Source organism: Eleutherodactylus coqui, chromosome 5 (genome assembly GCF_035609145.1).
Source record: "Eleutherodactylus coqui strain aEleCoq1 chromosome 5, aEleCoq1.hap1, whole genome shotgun sequence".
NCBI classification, from domain to species: domain Eukaryota; kingdom Metazoa; phylum Chordata; class Amphibia; order Anura; family Eleutherodactylidae; genus Eleutherodactylus; species Eleutherodactylus coqui.
The window spans coordinates 176,598,829-176,621,737 of record NC_089841.1 but is presented as its reverse complement, the minus strand read 5'-3'; the positions used below and the strand labels follow the sequence as shown (position 1 = coordinate 176,621,737).

Sequence of the window (22,909 nt, the reverse complement as noted above, 5' to 3'; positions counted from 1 at the left end):
AGAGCTATTTGTGGATGTGATGATGAAACACAGTTGTCTGTCAGTGAGGTTGTTGTTAGGGCAGTAAGTCTGAGGGAGAAGCAGACTGAGGAGTCAGAGGAAGAGCTGGTGGATGATGAGGTGACTGACCCGACCTGGGTTGGTAAGCCTACTGAAGACAGGGCTTCAGAGGGGAAGGCAAGTGCAGCAGCAGAACATGTTGGAAGAGGCAGTGGGGTGGCCAGGGGGAGAGAGAGGGCCAGAGCGAAGAATCCCCCAACTGTTCCCCACAGCACCTCTTCACGGCAAGCCTCCGTGCAGAGGGCTAGGTGTTTGAAGCTCTGGAGTTTTTTTTTATTGAGAGCGAGGATGACCGACAAACAGTGGTGTGCAAACTGTGCTGCACCAAGATCAGCAGGGGAGCCACCATTACCAGCCTGACCACCACCAGCATGCGCAGGTATATGATGGCTAAGCACCTGACGAGGTGGAACGAAGGCCATTCACTGCCTGCGGGTCACACCACTGCCTCTTCCCGTGTCACCTGCTGGCACTGAGATGCAACCCCCCTCCCTGGACGCAAGCACGAGCGTCTCCTGGCCTGCACCCAACCCTTCACCTCCACTGCCTCCACTAATGTGTCCCAGCGCAGCATTCAGCTGTCCATAACCAAAACATTGGAACGCAAGCGGAAATATGCAGCCACCCACCCACATGCACAATCACTAAACGTGCATATCTCCAAACTGCTGAGCCTGGAGATGCTGCCATATGGGCTGGTAGAAACTGAGGCTTTCCGCAACCTCATGGCGGCGGCCGTCCCTCACTACTCGGTCCCCAGTTGCCACTATTTTTCCCACTGTGCAGTCACCGCCCTACAACAGCACGTGTCACGGAATATAAACTGTGCCCTCACCAACGCGGTTACTAGGAAGGTCTACTTAACCACTGACACGTGGACAAGTACTGGCGGGCAGGGACACTACATCTCCCTGATGGCACATTGAGTTACCTGGTGGAGGCTGGGACCGAGTCTGACCCTGGGTCCGCTCACATGCTAGCCCCACCGAGGATTGCAGGTCCTACCTCGGTCATCTTTTCTCCGGCTTATTATGCCACCTCCTCCAAGCACCCCCCTCCTCCTTCTCCACCTCTCAATTACCATCTGTAAGCACGTCGCCTTCAGTCGGTAGCTAGAGGCGCTGCAGCACTGCCATGGGGAAGCCACAGCAGGCCGTCCTGAAACTCATGAGCTTAGGTGTCAAGAGGCACACCGCCCAAGAGCTGTTACAGGGTTTGATGGAGCAGACAGATCTGTGGCTTTCGCCAATAAACATCCAACTAGGCATGGTCGTGTGTGACAATGGGCATAACCGAGTGGTGGCTCTGCAGCTTGGCAGACTAACACACGTGCCATGACTGGCCCACGTGTTCAATCTGGTGGTTCAACGCTTTCTAAAAAACTACCCCCATTTGTCTGATCTGCTCAGCAATGTGCGTTGCGTGTGCGCACATTTTAGAAGATCAGATGCTGCCACCCTCAGGACACTGCAACATTGCTTCCAGCTGCCAGTGCACCAACTATTGTGCGACGTGCACACGCGCTGGAATTATACGTTGCACATGTTGGCCAGGGTTTTCGAGCAGCGTAGAGCCATTGTTGAATACCAGCTGCAACATGGCCGTCGGAGTGGTAGTCAGCCTCATCAGTTCTTCACAGAGGAGTGGGCATGGATGTATGACATCTGTCAGGTCTTTGGAAACTTTGAGGAGTCAACACAAATGGTGAGCGGTGATGCGGATATTATCAGCGTAACCATTCTGCTGCTTCTCCTGCTGGGAAGGTCGCTGCTAAGCATTAAGTCCGACGCTTTGCGGCTAGAACAGGAGAGGGGGGGATGACAATACGTCGCTTGATAGCCAGACCACCCTCACGTCTGTTTCTCAGCGCATATTGGAGGAGGAGCAGGGGGGAAAGAGACTGCTGCCCACACTGCAGAGGGTATCCATGGTACTTCCTTCACATCTGTTCAGCATGTATGGGCTGAGGAGGAGGAGGAGGAGGAGACAGAGTCATCCTCCTAGTGAGGAAAGTGATGTGTTGCGTACTGGGACTCTGGCACACATGGCTGACTTCATGTTAAGCTGCCTTTCCCTTGACCTTCACGTTAGACGCATTCTGGCCAACACGGATTACTGGGCGTTCACCCTTCTTGACCCACGGTGTAAGGAGAACCTTTCTACTCTCATTCCCGAAGATGAAAGCAGTACAAGAGTGATGCAATACCACAAGGCCCTGGTGGAAAAGCTGATAGTAAAGTTCCCATCTGACAACGCTAGCGGTAGAGGACGTAGTTCAGTGGGCCAACTAGCAGGGGAGAGGCACGGAACATGCAGCATGTCCAGCGCAGGCAGGGGAACACTCTCCAAGGCCTTTGCCAGTTTTATGGCACCCCAGCCAGACTGTGTCACCATTTCCCAGTCTAGGCTGAGTAGAAGGGAACAGTGTAAAAAGATGGTGAGGGAGTACACAGCCGACCATACCAACATCCTCCGTGATCCCTCTGCTCCATACAACCATTGGTTTTCAAAGCTGCACACGTGGCACGAACTTGCGCTGTATGCCTTGGAGGTGCTGGCCTGCCCTGCCGCTAGCATGTTATGAGAGAGGGTGTTTAGTGCTGCTGGAGGGATTATCACAGATAAGCGTACCCACCTGTCAACTGACAGCGCCGACAGGCTTACACTCATTAAGATGAACAAAGCCTGGATTTCTCCTGACTTCTCTTCTCCACTGGTGGAAAGCAGCGGAACATAAAGATTCTTTAAGCTGGAACAGGAGAACTATGCACCCTCTATCACCCCAAAAAGGAGAAGTAGCTTGCTCTATCCTTCTCTGATCCTAAACAAGCATGTCAGCACGCGGAACAGCCAATTCTTCAGAGGGCCTGTAAAAACTAATTTTTTCGGAGGGCTGCCTCCAGGCTCCATTAGTAAATTAAGCAAGTACGAGCTGTATGTTAAAGAATTTTTTCTGGGTTTCACCTGCACTCTGGGTAAACAAGTTTTTTTAGGGGTACACCTACACTCTTGGCACACAAACTTTTTAGGGGTTCACCTATCCTCTTGGCACACACATTTTTCAGGGGTTCGTCTATACAGTCTTGGTACACAAATGTTTCAGGGGTTCGCCTATACTCTTGGTACACAAATCTTTCAAGGGTTCGCCTATACTCTTGGTACACAAATCTTTCAAGGGTTCGCTTACCATACTCTTGGTCAACCACTGTTTTAGGGGTTCGCCTATATAGTCTTGGCACACAAATGTTTCAGAGGTTCGCCTATACTCTTGGTACACAAATGTTTCAGGTGTTCGCCTATATAGTCTTGGTAAACAAATTTTTCAGGGGTTCACCTATATGCTTGGTACAGAAATTTTTCCGGAGTTCACCTATACTCAATAAACAAATCTTTCAAAGGTTCGCCTATACTCTGGGTAAACAAATCTTTCAGGGGTTCACCTGCACTCTGGGTAAAAAAAATCTTTTAGGGGTTCACCTGCACTCTGGGTAAAAAAAATATTTTGTTTTAGAAGGGGTTGTTAAATTGTGGAGATGTGTAGAAGTACTGGCATCTGAGTCCCATTTATGCCCACGTTTGTAGCCCATGAAATTTTGTGACGAAGGTGGCATGGGATTGGAATTATTGGAACCCAACAGTCCTTTTTAGGACTACAACTCCTCTCATTGTGTGCATCAGCAGTTTGGCTGCCTGGGACCAGTAGTGCACACAAAGCAATGGCAAGCATTCCGGCTGTATACTGCATACTGTTACCTGTTCTATATAATATACTGCTACTGGTGTACACAAACTATATAGGAAATAACAAACCTCCTCATTTTTAATTTTTTTAAGTGTTTTTGGCTGAAAGCATTTGCATAATAGGCCCAAGTGTTATATAGTGCAGATTGAGAGGACACACAAGACACTACACATTTTACACTGTCTATTTTTGGCTTAAAGTGTATGCAAAATACCTAACAGTTTGCGCAGCATTTTGACGCAGTGCATTATACAACATGATGAAGACTAGGGGTAAGGGTCGAGGAAGTGGGCGCCCGAATGAGGGTGTGGGCAGAGGCCGAGGTCCTGGGCGGGGGTGCAGCTGTGCCTGGTTTGGCCACTCAAATTTATTCATAGTACATGCGGTCTTTCCCTGGGGCACTGGTTAATAAGCCCATTGGGAAGAGGTAGGGGACTGGGACAGGTGGTAGCTTGTCTGCTGGTGGACCCCCACCTGGATCCCATGAAGCCAGTACGAGCTCTACATTAAAAAAAATAATCTTTCAGGGATTCACCTGCACTCTGGGTAAAAATAAAATTAAAAAAATCTTTCAGGGGTTCACCTATACTCTTGGTACACAAATGTTTCAGGGGTTCGCCTATACTCTTGGTACACAAATACCCTGCACTCCCACTCAACAAATCTTTCAGGTTATCACCTGCAATGTTGGTAAAAAAAAAAAACATTCTTCTTGTTAAAATGGTTTGCTTTCTTCTTAAACAATGAAGAAGTACTGGCCTCTGAGTCCCCCCCTATGCTGGCGTTTGTGGCTAATGAAATGCTGCGACGGAGGTAGCATTGGATGGCACTTACAATCATACATGAATTTGTCTGCGATTTGTCAGCTATGCAGCACAATTTTAAAAGGGTCACACGGCGTACAAAAATGTATCCCAGCGCGGTGCCCATCTTTGGCCACTAATTTCTTAACGGCTCATGCTGTCTTTCCCTGGGGCAATGGTTAATAAGACTCTCCGGCAGAGATTTTTTTTTTCTTCTTCTATTTGCACGCTTCTTCAACCGGCAGAGGCATTGTTGTGTGCCCGGCCGCTCGGAGGGGTTGCCGGGTTGGATGGCCGCCCACCAGCTACCGCGGGTGGACAGGCAGAGTGGGGAATTGGGGCTCTGTCAGAAAGGGAGGCGGCAGCGGTGCGTTGACTCCAGCGTGCGTGTCCCCACTCCTTCTCGGCGCTTTGAGAAAATAGGTTAAAGACCGCCATCTCTCCACCAGTACTCCCGGACAAAGGCGGGTTGATCCCGAACCCCCGGGATGAGAGGAGAGGCCTGCTCCTCTTTTGCGTGCCACTCCGCGCGGGGGCACGTCGGACATCAGGAGCCAGAAGGCCTGGCCTACGGTGTCGCGGAGCTCCTGTCCGCGAACTAGGCGAACGGGTGCGCCTTACCCTGTCTGTGATGGGGACAGCTGGACGCTGCGCTGGGAAAATTTTTCAGTATGCTGTGGACGCAGGCTCATGCGGGGGAATTGGACTGCAATGCCAGCATTAACACAGGACAAGAGGCAGTGGTGTCTGTTGCAGGCAGTGATTGGCCTTGGTTCCACCTAGTGTGGTGCTTAGCTAAGATGTGCCAGCGTGTATGCCTTGCTGATTATGGTCTGGCCCAACTAAATTATTAGGGGGGGGTGACCGCCAGGCTGTTGCCCACAATTTAGCTTAATAGTGCGACCTGGAAGCCTCAGATGCATCCATGCATGCTGCCCCTGCTGTTCCCTATCAGTTTCTGTGGCGTTTCCATCACTTTCTGATGTTTTCGGGTGATTCACACAACCTCCCCTATGCAGAGCATGGGTCACCTTGAAAAATGCTCGAGCCTCTCATTGACTTCAATGGGGTTCGTTACTTGAAACGAGTTCTCAAGCATTACGAAAAGTTCGCCTCGAGTAACGAGCACCCGAGCATTTTGGTGCTCGCTCGTCTCTAGTAATAACTAAATGAGATCAATTATGCAAATGATATACTAAATGACTATAAAGGAAAGACAGGGATAAGGAATTGCACTTACAGTCAGATTTGGGCCGGTATCACCACCCAGCTGTAAAAAGAAAGAAAGAAATGTTTAAAACGAGAATACTTCTTCTAAAAGAAGGTCAAACTTTAAAAAAAGTATCCACAGAACTACCCTAGAGTCCCCAGGATGTGATGATGACTCCTAGCGAGTGGTTCCATGAATGTCATTTTGCAGTGGGTGCTGATTTTGATGAAAACCTATACAGTTGAGAACGACCCCCAACAATCCATGCAGTATAGATGTGTAGTCCCCCCCCCCCTAGCATACCCCTTCTGAGTCTTCCACAATCTTTGGAGTTGAAGCGGATGGGAAAGGATGCAGAGCACAGGCAACCAGAAATAGGCAGGGAGACACACACAAAAGCCGAAGAACAGCAGGCAGGAGCAGCACAGGAAAGTACATTGACAGAAAGAGAAGAGAAAATGAAATAAAGGATCAGCCCGATACACTATGGAAGAGAGATGAAATATTTTACATTTTAACAGCATGAAAGATTTACAAGGACCCCAGATGGACTTAGATCACTGTGTGTTCGAAAAGCTTCATGCTCATGGGAATGACAACATGAATAGTTTCCGGGAGATGTGGGAGCCATGGATGAAACACAACTACCTGGAGTTATAATAATAAGAAAAAAGGATAAGATGAGTGGGCGAGGCTTTAGTGCGGTGGGTCAGCTACAATAGGACTATAATGTTAGCAATCTTTTGGTGTCAAATCAAATAATTTAGGATATTGGATCTCAATTCCTTCTCCCCCCCCCCACCACCACCTTTCGCTCCTACAATTTGTTCCCCTTCCTTCCCTCCCCTACCTTTACCTCCCCCCTTCCTTTCCACCCCTTTTATCCCTCAATTTACATTTACTTTTAAATATAAATGGATCAAACAGGGCCTTTTATCACTTATGGAAATGTAACTTCTTGATTTGTAATATGCAAGTAGCAGTTGTATAATACTTTTGTGAAATGGCTTTATTATCTCAATGAAAATCAATGAAGTTAAAGATTTACAAGGACTGTTGAGAGCAGAGGTGTGTGCAATATGCGTGCCCCACTTTAGTCCTAATACTTAGCGATTTAGTCCACTTAAACAGTGGAAAGCATGAAGACAAATATTGCAAACATTGAGTTGGAGATATTTTACTACATATACAAATTCAAGTAAATTATGATGGATTTGGGGGTTGTTACATACCAGACTGTCCAGTCCACCACTCAGGAGATCCACTCCGCCCAACGGTACAGAACTTGGTGCCAGGGGAGGTCCACTGACTGGTGGTGCCAAATCAAGGTTAAGGAGGTCACCCAACAGATCGCCCTGAGATGGGATGACTGAAGGGTGCGCTTCTGCCTGGGGTTGCACTGTGGTAACTGCATCTGGACTCTCTGCACTCTCACTGCTGTAGACAAAAAGCAAGTAAATTAGTAACTGTGATGTGATGCTACACCTCCTATGGTTTACTTTAGAATTCCTTCAAACAGGTTCCCATTACTATGTAGCGAGGATGTAGAAGTGCTTTCACTGGGAAAGTAGTTCAGATCTCCATATGTTTACTAAAGGGAGCCTGTCATCACCAACTATGTTATGGGCTCATAGGCCAAGTCCCAAGGAGTCTGGGGATGTACTTTATATATATTTATATGGCTCTTTGATCCTGCATAGTCACCCATGAAAGTCAGTACTTGGATAGTGCCTTGCATCTCTCTGCAGGCTGTGCATGCTCCCATAGAGAACAATGTATGTGTGCAAGCACAGCCTGCAGGGAGATAAGTGCAATGCACTGTCTGCATGCCAATTTCCCCAAGCAACAGAGTGGGATTGGGGAGCCAGGCAAGAATAAAGAGTACTATTCGGGACCTATACTATCAACACCGCAACAATCTATGCAGCTTATAGGTGATAACAGTCTCTCTTTAAAAGGGTTTTTTCAATACTTAGGCCATCAATAGTTGATTAATGGGGGTCTGCCTCTCGGAATCCTCACCAATCAACTGTTCACTAGGCCCACAGTCAATGTGGACAGACCCATAAGCAGACAGCTCTGTCCACATTGCAGTGGCCTGGGTTGGTAAGGCACACAGCTCCCACTGAATTCAATAATGAAGACTACTAGTATTACTTTCAACTAGTTGACTACGCTATTCTGTCTCACCATAATGCTAGAAAAGAAAGGAAACCTGAAGATACTGAGGCCAAAGTTTGTGGCTTTGATCTTCATTTCAGAAACGACAACCTACAGAATTATCCAGGGTCCTGTCTGACTGCTGTTTTTGGATGTCAGACAAAACCTATAGCTTAAAAGCATAGAAAGGTGCCTTAACAAGGTGCATATGTAGCCTAGCACATTCATAGACAAGAAAAACTAGAACTTCAGGCACTTTGAGCCCGATTTATCAAAATTGTATAACACAAAATTATATAACACTGTGCTCCGATTGGTTGCCCATAGCAACCAATCAGACAACAGCATTCATTTTTCACAATCTGTTTAAGAAAGGATAACAGAATTCTGATTGGTTGCTATAGGCAACAAGGACAGTTTTACTATTAGACAATTTTGATAAATTAGGTCCTCTGTGTTTACATGGGGTAAAATGTGCTGTTCCAACACACAGTAAACCAAGTACAACCTGCTAAATTTCAAACCGTCAGCTTCTGGATAGAACAAGCATTTTCTGCATGGTACATCAAACCCATTAAAGGGGTTGTCCCGCGCCGAAACGGGTTTTTTTTTTTTTCAACCCCCCCCCCGTTCGGCGCGAGACAACCCCGATGCAGGGAGGTAAAGAAAGCTCACCGGAGCGCTTACCTGAATCCCCGCGCTCCGGTGACTTCTCTACTCACCGCTGAAGATGGCCTCTTCCTCCGTGGACCGCAGCTCTTCTGTGCGGTCCACTGCCGATTCCAGCCTCCTGATTGGCTGGAATCGGCACGTGACGGGGCGGAGCTACACGGAGCTACACGGAGCCCCATAGAAGACTGCAGAAGACCCGGACTGCGCAAGCGCGGCTAATTTGGCCATCGGAGGGCGAAAATTAGTCGGCACCATGGAGACGAGGACGCCAGCAACGGAACAGGTAAGTATAAAACTTTTTATAACTTCTGCATGGCTCATAATTAATGCACAATGTACATTACAAAGTGCATTATTATGGCCATGCAGAAGTGTACAGACCCACTTGCTGCCTCGGGACAACCCCTTTAAAGCAACAGATCGTCCAATAAATACTCACGAGCCGGTTCGAGGTGGTAACCTTTTGGGAACAACTCCACGACTTCCCTCTACAAAAGCATTTGGAGGCTTGTGGTAGACAGAGGCTAGTGTACCAATGTAACAGATAAGTTCCTCCAGTAAAGTGGGCTCAATAAGGTCAGTTTCTTCTGAGATCAAAGGCTTTTCTGCCAGGACCACTTCTTTGGCAGCAACAGGATCTGTGGAGAGCAGCCGCCAGTATATATAGCCCCGATCTCTGAGATCTGGGTTATCGGAATCCTAAAATGTATGAGGAAGACATAAGAAACACATGTAACACTAAATAGTGTGGTCCATAACAAAGCAAACCGTAGCTACGTAGCAATAATCCTCTTTTTTTTTAAATAGATGACAGCTTGTAGGTTAATCATAAAATCTCTCCATAACATCACTGTAACCATATGGACATACAAAACATTTGTGTTACACTCACCTGAGTTGCCAAGCTAAGTACTTGCTGTACCAGCTCCTGGGTCTCTGTTGGCTTTTTTAAGAACAACTTCACAATAGCCGTAAGAAGTTGTAGTTGGACCTAAAACAAAATAGCCAAAATTTTACCAGTTTAACCCCTTTGCCCACATGGTGACAAAAACCAAACGAACAAAACACCAAAATACCACATTTTAATACACCAGACATTTACAGATGTCTCAATACCACATATATTTATGTTGAAAATGGGGGAAAAAAAAAAAATGTAAATTTTTTTTACTATTGCAATCTAAAAAAACACCACTTATTTTTAGGGTGAATGCAGATGGCCAGGTTGGATCCAGCTGCAATGACCCACGACTCACCTGCGGCGTCTTCTCTCTGCTCTGTGATGTGCTGGCTGGCGCACAGCCGCACATGCGCAGAGCAGAGCTGGTGTGTCAGCAGTGACGTTTCTGTGTGGCCCTCTGTGAGGCTCACACAGAAATAGGACATGCCGCGAATTGTTTATCACACGAGTTTTCACATCACGAGTCAAATCGCTACTTTCTGCATAGGATTGCATAAACCAATGCAAACCTATGGCAGCGTGCATGGGCGGAAATTCTGTGGGAAATCTTGCCAAGGAATTTCCACCCGTGTGCATTCACCCTTACTTTCTTGAACTGGCGATCATCTGATCGTTTCTAAAATACAATTTACTGCAATACTGAAGTATTGTATTTCTGCAGACAGTCTATTAATAGTCAGAAATCCAAGAAAGCCCTCGTGCCTTTACAAAACCCCACGCTACCATGTTATCTGAACTACACCCCACAATCTCCCTGCGCGATTAACCGTTTGGAATACTGAGGGAGCTTCCTCCTTCTGTCAAGACCATTTAAATGCCATTGTCAGACTTGACAGCTGCATCTAAATGCAGCATAAATTGGAGTTATCTTATCGTGGCTGGCGCAGACAGGCATTGACTGTCAAAGACAGCCAACATCCGCCATGTATGGAATGGGCTCGGCTCCCAGGCTTGCTCAATTTAAACCCTGCCACCAAAGGGTTTACATGTACTTCCTTTAGTGTTAAAACAGATAGCTGCCATTAAAGGTGTTCACTCAAAAACCGGAGAGACGATAGCCGGCATACAGTCTATTCTAACTCCAATGATTCCACACAAAGTAAGGTGGACTGGCACAAGACTGAAAGTTGAAAAAGTTGTGCCAGTGCCCATCAGATGGCGCTATTAACCAGATTTTTTTTAGGAACAGATGAAAGTGGAAAACCTCTTTAAAAAGCATTTCTCTTACATGAGATATGGATTTTTTAAGAAAATCATGAAGGCATCAAGTTGTGACCTACGTATCAAAACAGCCCACAACTCATCCCCATTACTCATTCTTCAATATCCCTGAAACCATCGACGCCGATGCAGAGATGCTGTGTCAGTAGTACCATGGCATGGCTCACCTGTGTGCTCTCATCATGGAATCCTTCCAAGAAGCTTTCTAGCAGCTCGTCAGCATTGTCAATACGTTCCGCATACTCTCCTACTATCCAAATCATGGCGGCCCTTGCCTCTGGTTCATCAAGAGAATCCAGGTTCTCACATAGTGTGGAGATGACACTCTCATATCTAAGAAAAGATTAGTGAAGACAAAACTTGTTTTTGTTCCATATTTTGACATGTTGAAAATGATTAGTAATGTATAAAAGGACGGATCTGCCCTTCCTTCTAAGTCATTACTAGAGATGAGCGAGCATACTCGCTTAGGCAAACTACTCGAGCGAGTAGTGCCTTATTCGAGTACCTGGCCGCTCGTCTCTAAAGATTCGGCTGCTGGCGCGGGTGAGCAGCGAGTTGCGGTGGTGAGCAGGGGGGAGAGAGATCTCCCCTCCGTTCCTCCCCACTCTCCCCCGCCGGCAGCCGAATCTTTAGAGACGAGCGGGCAGGTACTCGAATAAGGCACTACTCGATCGAGTAGTTTGCCTTAGCGAGTATGCTCGCTCATCTCTAGTCATTACTCATCACCAGCAAACAGTATGCTTCTTCTATGGAAAATTACCACATACAATAATGAACACACCAAGAGCTAAATCACTTCATTGTCTGCAATAGGATAAATCCATCTGGACTGCAGGACTGAACTTCCAGTAACACCTACTTGTTTGGATACTTTCTAAAGATGTCCTTTATCACCACAATGGCTTCTTGGACAACATAATTCACCTTGGTCTGGATAAGATCCAGCAGGGTGCTCACACAGCGCTCGGCAGATTGCTGAAAGAAGAAAATTATAAAAATAAGAATTCAGGCTCAATTATTGCCTTTCCTTTTTTTTTCCAAAAAGTCAACCAAAGTACTGATTAGAATAAGTTATTCATACCTCCACTTTAATGGCACAGCGTCCAATCGCTCTAACAGCCTTCCGTACAAAATCTACGTCCACCTCTGTGGCGTATTCCTTAAGTTCAGCCAGAACCTAAATGATTTTAAAAGAAATATTTTCCATAGGCCATTGATATACTGACTAGGAGACTTCAGTACTGCGACAAAACTTGTAAACATGCACACAATACAGCCACCAACCTGAGCTATATTTGCAGGTGATGCCAGTCTGATCATGATGTCAAGTTTTTCAAGTTTAACATAGATTGGGTCATTATATTTGACAAAGAAGACTTTCATCTCATGCTTCAAGATTTCTGGCCTGGAATATAGGACATGAAGAATAAGCAACGGACTGTAGTGTACATAGAGCCTTTGTAAGGCTGGTCAGTAAGGAAATGAAAGTCTTACCGTTTCTGCACTATCAAGTTGATATTGCGCAGTGCCACATACTGCAATTCGGGCTCAGCAGAGAGTAAAGTGACAAGAGGGGGTGCCAGCTTCTTTAGCAGTGTCCCATAGTAATCCAAGTCTTTTGATAGAAGTTCCATGAGTTTCATGAGAACCTTCACCGCAGAGAGGACCACCGCTGAATTGGCATGTGAGAGACGAGGCGTAACACGTTCACATACGCTGTGGAGACAAACACATCAGATATGGTGTAAAAAATAAAAACAGCAAGCAAAAAACAAAATAGACAAATAAAACCTTAGGCCGCCTGCACATGAGCATATTTGCATTGTGGAATCCAGAGCGGGTGTCCGCCCCAGATTCCGCAGCAAATACAGTCCATAGCATGCTATGGAAAAGCGCTTTTTCCTGCATACATGCGGAACTCAATTGCGATTTTCCAGTGTCCGCATGGACGGCTTCCATTGAAGTCAGTGGAAGCCGTCCAACCCGCGGCCAGTCTGCAGTTAACATTGCGGACAGGCCACGGATTCTGCATCGTTGTCTAGTGACAGTGCGGGAAAATCCGTACTGCGCATGTCCAACGGCGAACTGTCTGGACCATACGCAGCACAGATAATGAAGACGACTGACAGATACGCAGGGTCACCAGCCGGGTACAGGGTCAGATTCCACTGCAGGATTCCGCATCCGGAATCCGACCGGTCGTGTGCAGCTGACCTTATATAGGTTAGCCGGTTCCAACTTACCTTTGAGCTTCCCGGTCATCTTTGGGAACATAGTTGGCCAAACAGTCCAAGATGAAGATCTGACCCCACTCTGTACACTCATTAAGAGCAGTGAGCAGCTTATTGATTGACTGAGGGTTCAAGTCCAGAAGGTTACTACTTGGATGGGACTCTGCAATCTCTGACAGAGCTGCTACGGCATTAGCCACAACCTAGAATTAGAGGACATAATGCACATTTACAGTCAGGTGAATGTTGTATATGACTGACAAGTCCAAATTATATCCATGATTCATGCTGTTTTACACAATTTCAGTGCTGATCATCAGCGTCAAATGGGCATTAACTATTACAGAAATGCCACAAGAAGCAGGAATGTTTTATAAACTGGTAGAAGCCTTTCCAGGTACAGGCAGAGACTGACAGCGGGCTGTCCATGTACAGGAACTACTTTCCTCCTTTTACTCTCGCCTCCAGTACGTTGCCCCTTATCTCTTAACCAGCACCAACCATACATTACAAGGGCAGTTTCCTTACCATAGGATTGGAGTCAGAAATTAGATCTTTCAACGTATCAAGGAATCCCTGGTCTTCCACTAACTGAGCATTAATGTCATGCAGCTTGGCAACACAGACTGCTGCCGTCTTGCGCACATACGGGTCCTCATCCTTCAGGCACTTGCGCAGCGGCTCACAGAGATACTCTGTGATTTTGTCCACACGGATACAGCCCATGGTGCGCACAGCTAGTGCCCGGATCAGTGGGTTTGCGTCTTCACAGTCCTGGAAGGAGGGTGCAACAAGTCATAAACATGTATCAGAAATGAATATAACATCCAGATTTGCAGGTATTTAGAATAACATGAGTGCTGATTATTATTTTATTACTTCACATCATAAATCAAGGAAGGCAGGAATATAATAGAGACTAAAGCCCCGAACCACCTGCAAAAATAGAAATACAATGTAATGGGATCCGTATAAATCAGCATTGAGAAAGCTCGCTCTACTGCCCGGGCTCCTGGAATAGTTGCATTTACCTTCCCTAGCTACATGGAGACTTTTATGAAATAAAACAAATTGTAGCAATGGGTTATACATAAGCTCACTGTACTGTATACAACATGGAGTTCTGCACTGTGTTAAAACGCAGCTTTCAGGCGCTCATCTGAATGACTGAGGTAGTAATTATTTAGAGGCAATATGTCAGCCTGACCCCCCATAAACCCAACCCAAAGACGGCGGTTTCATTCGTAGAAGTGTGATATCTGAAAAGTGCACTTGGATGAAAGGGGACTTTGTTATCAGTATTTCAGGGTGTGTGTGCATAATATGACAACCAAATAGAATGTCTTTAGGGTAGGTTTTATATTGATTAGTTTTACATGCGCCCAAATAAAGGAGATAAAACAGATGTCTGAGGATACTGTATGTAGTAAATGCCGGGCTGCTATATGGCATAATAACTGCAAAACCAATAATACTGGAAACAGTCAAGTTACTGTAAATAGGGAGTCTTTCTATACTAAAACTACTTGATAGACCTCCAGCCATGCATTCCATTTTCAGCAACTCCAGTAGGTTACACAGATGTGAATCTGGCCTTAGGCTTTGTTTACTTCTCATTTGGTTTATGCAATGTAAAGGCCCATTTACACGGAGCGATGATCGCTCAAAAATTACTCAAAAGCGATCTTTTGAATGATAATTGTTGCGGCTAAATGCGCGGCCATCATGCACTTTTTGTGCACTGCTAGCTGATCATTAAATTCAAGCCAGCCTAAAAATCATCCTGCGGTCTCATCAGGACCGCACGCCGAGTTCTCCACAGGTAGTGTAGATAGCATTGTTTCAGCTATTTAACCCATCAGAGAACGATGGAGCTGGATGCAGATAAGAGCCTTCCAGCTATTACCTGCATTCAGCTAACGGCTTCATTAGCACACTAATAAGCTATTAAAGGGGTTGTCCCGTGCCGAAACTGTTTTTTTTTTTTCTTTCCAATAGGCCCCCCGTTCGGCGCGAGACCCTTTTAATGCATGTGTTAAAAAAAAAAAAACGTTTAGTACTTACACGAATCCCCGCGCTGCGGCGACTTCTTCCTTACCTTAGCAAGATGGCCGCCGGGATCTTCACCCACGATGCACCGCGGGTCTTCTCCCATGGTGCACCGTGGGCTCTGTGCGGTCCATTGCCGATTCCAGCCTCCTGATTGGCTGGAATCGGCACACGTGACGGGGCGGAGCTACGAGGACCAGCTCTCCGGCACGAGCGGCCCCATTCACCAGGGAGAAGACCGGACTGCGCAAGCGCGTCTAATCGGGCGATTAGACGCTGAAATTAGACGGCACCATGGAGATGAGGACGCTAGCAACGGAACAGGTAAGTGAATAATTTCTGTATGGCTCATAATTAATGCACGATGTACAGTACAAAGTGCATTAATATGGCCATACAGAAGTGTATACCCCCACTTGCTTTCGCGGGACAACCCCTTTAAGTAGTGGAGTAGCTACTTAATAGTTTATGCAAAATAATTGCTCAAAGCTGTCACTTAAACTGTCATTTGAGAGGTTTTTGAGCGATCATTGCTCTGCATAAATGGGCCTTTAGGCAGCCTGCATTGCATTGCGGAATCCGTGGTTGGAGTCCGCACCGCGGATCCGCTGCAAATTCTGTTCGTTCCATGCTATGGAAAAGTGCTTCCTCCTGCACGCTCACTGAATCGAACTGCGATTTTTGCGAGCGGAGGAAAAATTGCACAGCATGTTCCATTTTAGTGCGGATTCCGAACGGACGGCTTCCGATTTTGTGTATCGATACGCAGTGCCCACAAATCAATGAAAGTCCATTGACTTTCATTAACTCCATTCACTGCATATCATGCAACACATGCGTAATATGAGGTGAAAACACGGTTGTGGACATGAGCCCTAATATTGTGGGTTTTTTTAAATGCAGGCTGCTGTGCCACTGGAAGGGGAAAAAATGGTTGGGACATCCTCAACTTGCTTGTCTGCATTTTTACTATGCAAAAATATGCAGTAAAAACCCATGCACACAAATACGAAGCTGCACACAGTGAAATGCCGAGTAAAAAAAATTAAAAAGGTTTAAAGAAAATAAATAATGCTTATGGGGTATATACCAATTAAGTCAGAAAACTAGTGTCATTCCACTATTAAATCTCAAACAGAAGGTAAAGTTTTTCTCATGGTAGCAATATTTTTACCTAAGCGGTTTATTATAAGTGAGGCTCAAAATAGAGAATTTAGTAAAAATGTCTTGTTTCCATGCAGTCATCCCATTTAACGAAGCAATAGCTGCTATTAATTCTGACCAGAGCTGCTCTTTCATCACAGCTCACCTTAACAAACGTGTTTACAGCCATGATGGCCATATCTGGCTGGCTCTTGGCATAGTTCATCAGGTACAAGTACACTAGCTTCTTCAGTTCCAGGTTATCGGTCTGCATGCAGTTCACCACATCAGGAAACAGGGCGCTGTCACAGAGAGGAGAGGTTCAGTTACACGGCGACACATAATCCCATGCAAGGACATAAAGAGCCAGCTACTACTAATGGAAAAACATATTAATTACTCTCAAATGCAAAAAAAAAAATTAGTATGAGAGACAATTTCTGCAGCGCATGAGGCTGTAGATTACCGGAGTTTTTGGAAAGAGCTGAATCAGCAGCATTTTTACCATGACTGATAACTTCCCGACTCTAATAAAAGCCGAGTCAGCTTGTTAGTGTATGAAAGCCTTCTAGTCTGTACTGTTCTACCGGAGCGCACACGCCATCACACGTCTTCAGTTACACTGCAATGTGAAAACCTATCCCCCTGCTCACCTGACATCCTTCCCAACGGTCATGGATGCAATGACTTTCTTCACAGCTTCCTTCTTCTTCTCCTTCTTGTCACTGTTCAACTCTGCTTTTAGCTCAAAGATCTCACCTGCAAAAGTGAGAAATACAGAAATAGTTCTAGCAGCGACTCCTAAGGCGGCGGCTGGCAGAGGTCACCCGGATCGCCACATCTTACCTTTCTTGGTGGTGGTGAAATACTTGGAGTCCGTCATATCTGCACAGGGATTTCACGCTTAGCTGCAAGGAGAAGAGACAGAGCGGTCAGGGCACAAGTAGGGAGTATTTCTACTAGCAGGAAGGAACAACGCTGCACCACCCCCATCCAACAGGAAAGAAAGCAAGGGGAAGGTCAGAGGGGAGGAATGAAGTACACAGAGTCTAATGTATCTCAATTCTAGGTTGGAGAATGGTGTGATCGAGACAAAACGTCCAGAGAAATGGGATCCTGTGGACATAAATCATTGACATAACGGGGGTCAGAGGAGGATGTCAAGAATCATTCTGATGAACAGGCAGTGCACAGTCAAGTCAACTGCAGCCAACTACATCATTGGTGCTTGTCGCTCCTCAGCACAGATGGCCATAACCATACAAGACGAGTTTCAGTGTCATTTCTGTCTAACAGAAAAAGTCTCCAGTGGGTAAAAGAGCACAAAAGTTAGCAATGAAGAAACGTTGCCTGATCAGAGAAATGCACATTTCTGCTGCACTATGCTGATGGGAGGGTTAGAATTTGGCACAAGCAGCATGAATCAATGGACCCTTCCTGTTAGCAGGTCAGAACCGCCATCTAATTTGCAGCAAGACCACCTGTCCTCATGGACAATACCCTTGTATAACAATTAATGCCTAGCGCAATCTATGCCACGACTAACTACCACGAACCTAAAGGCTAAAAGGAGTTCCAACTCGTTACTAGATGGGTCTCTCTTATAAAGTGACCATTCAGTGTATGTCGTGACTGAACAGGCAGCAACTCCTACATTCCAGTAAGGACTCCTGCACGCTGGCGAGAGCGATACCAGGCTGTGATTCACAGATATCGCTCCCCACCATGTAAAAGCCTCGTGGATGCGAGGCGTTTTCATGTGAAAATAGCCTCACATCACGGCGGGGAATTCCTTCATCCCATTGCTTTCAATGGGGCAGTAGCAGCGCCGGCCCCATTGAAAGCAATAGAACATTGCAATCTCCTGCAGCTGCTGTCACAGAGTTCAGTGATGAGGGGACTCCCCGTGGGGATGAAGGAATCCCCTGCACAGCGACAGCAGGGAACCACGATGTTCTCCCTATGTTTTAAGTGGCGCCGTCGCTGCTGCTGCCGGCCCCGCTGAGAACAAGGTTAAACCCCTGGATGTGACAGCTTCACATCCCGGTGGGGCTGAAGGAATCCCCCAATGCAGCTGTCACAGCTACAGCAGGGAATCGCGATCTTCTCCCATTGCTTTCAATTGGGTCGGCGCTGCTGTTGCCGCCGGCCCCAATGCAAGCAGTGGGCAATATCACAAAAAGAATGGGCAGGCTGCAATTTTGTTCCATGCTGCATCGCTGGAGTGAAAACATTGCAAATCAGAATAAAACAATAGGAATTCATTGGTTTCATATTCATGCGTATTCACTCACTCTCGCAGCACGAGAAAAATTGCCTGATTTTCTCACCAGGCCCCCAAACATAGATTATACCGACTCCTATGCAACTGTTCTCAGTAAGACAGACAAAGTAATCTTGTAGATAGCCATTAAAAGGTATCCTAGCAAAAACAAAAAATGTAATAGCGAGCTTTCCATCCTACTTAGGGGTCTGCCTCAGGTTTGAAAGCTTGCTATAACATCATTTTTTTTTGTTAGTCATTAAAAGGTAAAGTGTATTAAAGGTGCTGTCCAGTTGTAAACAAGTGATGGCCTATCAATAGAAGATTGGTGGAGGTCCGCCACCAGAGACCCCTGCTGATCAGCTGTTTGCCAGGCTATATTCATGCAGTGAGCTGATTTCTGCAGGAAGAACAAAGCTCTACTCTCACTGCAGTGGCCAGGCTTGGTATTACAGGCAAAGAACCCATTCACTTTAGTGAGAACAATACCAAACTTGGCCACAGCAGTGAGAGCGGCGCTGTCTGCTTCCTGCAAAAATCAGCTCACTGCATGAACACAACAGCCTGGCAAACAGCTGATCGGAAGGGATCCCGAGTGGCAGGTCCCTGCTGATCTACTTATGATGACCTACTCTGCAGATGGGCCATCAACAGTTTACTACTGGCCAACCCCTGTAACAGAGGAAAACCGTTTGCTATGCGGTGATAATCCATACGTGTAAACAAGCCGCTACTTACCAGAGAAGGTCACCCACACACACAAGCCTGAACGCCACATGCACGAAGCGACAGCAGACAGAACAACAGAAAACGCACTGTAAGTTACTATATGCACCCTCCAATCCTGCCCGGGCTCCTATTTTTTATTATTATTTTCTTAAATGAGGATAAATATTTAAAAGGAAAATTTAAAAAAATTTTGCGCCACATTCATGTATTACAGTTTTTTCTACCAGGCGACCACAACACAAAAGTTTTTCTTTAACAGCTGTAACTAAGGCTGGATTCACACGACATGTGCAGATTTACGCTGCGCAAATACGAAGGAAGATAGAACAGGCGGTGTGTTATCTTACATAATGGAATTGCGTACAAGATCCTCGCCGGTGAATGAACCCATTGTAATCACTGGGTTCTACTCACTGCCACTGCGGGCGCAAATGTGATCCTGTGAATCTGGCCTCAGAAATCTCCTGCTGAGAGGTGCCACTTGTGGCACTTGTGGCACCTGCATCATTCTGTCAATTTCCTCACAGCAAAGTTCCACAATGGAGCCCGACGGACGGTACAACACACAGTCTCCCAGCAGCCCTCGCCAGGGGACGGTCTCTGCATTCCTGGTAGTATCCCCTGTACACACCGGTTAGGGCATATTCACACTTGTACCCGGTCAGCTCCATCCCCGAAACCAAACAACAAAAATACTGGAATTACTGGCTCCGCAGCCTAACAGACCCCACTAACTATATAACGGGGGGCTGTCCAGCTCTCATGCACAGCACGCTGCGCTATCTGCTCTGGGATTTAGGGCGCCCACCCACTGGCGTTTGTGATTTCCGTGCGTTAAAAACGCAGCGTTTTCGCGGCGTTTTTCCCGCGTTTTCGCGGCTTTTCCATTAATTTCCATTGACTTTCATGGGTGCATTAGGAGAAAAATAAGGACACATATGCAACTGACAGTTCCTATGTTAAAAAACGCAACGCAACGCAAAACGCCAGTGGACAGGAACACGTTATCTCTATGCCTGTGCAGGAAAAACGCAAAACGCAAACGCAGGTAAAAAAACGCCAGTGGGTGGGCGCCCTTAAACCAGACCTGCACAGATAACCGTACAACAACCCGATCACATGACAGGCGCTCCGAGAAGCTCTTATGGCGCACTTGGCAACAAACTGGTCATTGGGATCAAATACTGAGCAACTAAATCCCGGAGTGTCACACAAGCCGTGACTGCGGATCAGGACGGGCGCTGGGGTGTATGGGGTTACCCAACCGCTTTACATGTAAACTGTTATTACAGCCGGATTCACATCTGCGCTAGATCCTCCAGTCAGAGGTCCCGTCGCAGATCCGGGCCAAAATCCTGGAAGAAACAGCTGCATGCAGCCGGGCAGCAGAGTGGAAAGCGGACAGACCCCATAATAGTCAATGGGGTCCTTCGAGGCTAGCCTAAGACGGAGCCGTTCAGCCATGGGGATTCACCTTTCCTGCGCTCCTAACAGAACAGGAAAGCGGAACCCCGATCGCAGAGGAGAAACCCCCCTAATATGGACATGTAGCACAATCCTACTGTGACGGATGAGGGTCATCCGTCCGGCGCCATGTCAGCATTATATCACTACCACGTCTTCACGGACTTACAGGAAAACGAAAATATATGAACCCTGAATTCTCTGAGTCACCACAGGCCAGACCGCCTGGCCCCCTCGCTGCACAGCGCAGCCCGCATGCTAAATGCCGGAGGAGAGAACCAACCGCCTGAGGGGGGAGTTCAATCTAACTGGTTACGAAAATGTGAGTTTCTGAGATGCAGAACGACGAGCCGACACGACCGGTAGGACGAGAATAACCACTATCAGTAACGGAAGGGAAGGGCCGCGACGGAGCGCTCACACACCGACAGTCACTGCAAGATCCCATCAGGATGCAGAAAACAGCACGGCCAGAAAAGCCTCCGCCGGAACCAACCCCTGTCATTTGTGCACGACGGGTCTCGTCAGCGCCGTGTAAAGCACCGCGGGTGTCCACATATAATGCAGACAAACTGAAACCGTGGAAAGAGAGACACAAAGCGCCATCTGTGCCACCAATGACGGCGAACCGTTCTGCACATCTCCGTTCGGGGATCACAGCGCTATTTTCGGCAACTGTCAGGTGACACCAGACGGGATCCCGCAGTGTAAATACCGCTGTGATAACGCTCACACGGACATAAACTGCTGCGCGAGTCACACCGGGTCTTACTGCGGTGGAGCCGACATATCGCAGTGAAGCGGTAGCGTATAACGGCGTTATGTGCAGGCCGCCTGCTTTTTTTTTTTTTTTTGAGATTTCCCACGCTGTCGCTTCGCAACAATGCGGATACACATGGCCCATACGCAAATATATTGCATATGTGCGAGTATATAGGATACGGCGCTCACGTGCAGACGCAGCACAATAGAACATGCTGCAGGGTTTTATTGCGCTCACATATTACGCGACTCCACCACGCTAGTGTGATCAGAACTGCGTAAGACAATGTGATTAACTGCGAATTACCGCATATCACACGGGCGGACAGCGCACACGTAATACGCGATAATCATACACGTATGTGAGCCCGGCCTCACCAGGAGGCTCCACCGCAGTCGCCGGACCACCGGAGACAACGCGGAGATTTCTTATTACCGGTCAAATCTTAGACAGCGGAACACAAGGTGCAACAATATGGCGGCCGCCGCCGCACCGTCTACCGCCTGGCTTATAACTCCATGACAGTGCGGCTGAAGCCTGGGCATTCGTGTCCAGCACATTCACACTAGTAACCTGCCCCATAGTGCTGCTGGGCTTCTCATACCCCTATGGCACTACAACTCCCAGCATGTCTTGTCACAGCTGCAGGCCAGCGGAGCAGCACAGGGGACCGCGCTACAAGCCGCCACATATGTGCCTTCTGGTATCAATGTCAGTGGGGAAGAAGGAGCCAGCCGGACAGGGCTCCTCCACCGGAAGCGGGGCAGGAACGTCCCTCACACCCCCTCGTCATCAGCTGCTCGCCACTTCCGGCCCCGCCGAGTCCAGGGCCGCGGATGGCGTCTGACCTGTGTGAGGAGGCGCTGACCGCGGCCGGGCTGCTCGGACGTCAGGCGTCTGCGGCTCTTCCTCCTCCTCCCGGTAGATGACCGCAAAGATGGCTGTCACCTGCGGCCGGAAGTGACGGCTCAGGGACTTCCGGTAACCACGGCTGCTCGCTGCAGTTCCTATGGAAACGGGGAAACTAAAGAGGAAGGAATTCATGGTGCGCGGGGCTGGTGTTATGTAATACCCGTGTATACTGACCCCCCAGTGTTATATAACACCCGTGTATACTGACCCCCCAGTGTTATATAATACCCCTGTATACTGACCCCTAGTGTTATGTAATACCAGTGTATACTGACCCCCAGTGTTATGTAATACCCGTGTATACTGACCCCCTAGTCTTATATAACACCCGTGTATACTGACCCCTAGTGTTATATAACACCCGTGTATACTGACCCCCCAGTGTTATGTAATACCCCTGTATACTGAACCCTAGTGTTATATAACACCCGTGTATACTGACCCCCCAGTGTTATATAATACCTGTGTATACTGACCCCCCAGTGTTATATAACACCTGTGTATACTGACCCCCTAGTGTTAT

General features: G+C 47.2%; 1 protein-coding gene across 1 annotated transcript in view; it reads right to left on the bottom strand.

Annotated features, from left to right (window-relative positions):
* Positions 1-22,456, bottom strand: part of AP1B1 (adaptor related protein complex 1 subunit beta 1) — a 32,436-nt gene extending 9,980 nt beyond the window's left edge. Inside the window, exons 1-15 of the mRNA XM_066603804.1 lie at positions 22,323-22,456; positions 17,102-17,163; positions 16,909-17,014; positions 16,422-16,557; positions 13,592-13,837; positions 13,076-13,266; positions 12,327-12,548; positions 12,117-12,237; positions 11,914-12,009; positions 11,692-11,807; positions 10,997-11,162; positions 9,540-9,638; positions 9,087-9,346; positions 7,048-7,252; positions 5,846-5,875 (exon numbers count right to left, since the gene is read on the bottom strand). Coding sequence (XP_066459901.1) covers positions 5,846-5,875; positions 7,048-7,252; positions 9,087-9,346; positions 9,540-9,638; positions 10,997-11,162; positions 11,692-11,807; positions 11,914-12,009; positions 12,117-12,237; positions 12,327-12,548; positions 13,076-13,266; positions 13,592-13,837; positions 16,422-16,557; positions 16,909-17,014; positions 17,102-17,138 — 2,031 coding nt within the window. The 5' untranslated portion in view covers positions 17,139-17,163; positions 22,323-22,456. The remainder of the gene's footprint in view (positions 1-5,845; positions 5,876-7,047; positions 7,253-9,086; positions 9,347-9,539; positions 9,639-10,996; positions 11,163-11,691; positions 11,808-11,913; positions 12,010-12,116; positions 12,238-12,326; positions 12,549-13,075; positions 13,267-13,591; positions 13,838-16,421; positions 16,558-16,908; positions 17,015-17,101; positions 17,164-22,322) is intronic.
* Positions 22,457-22,909: the final 453 nt, after the last annotated feature.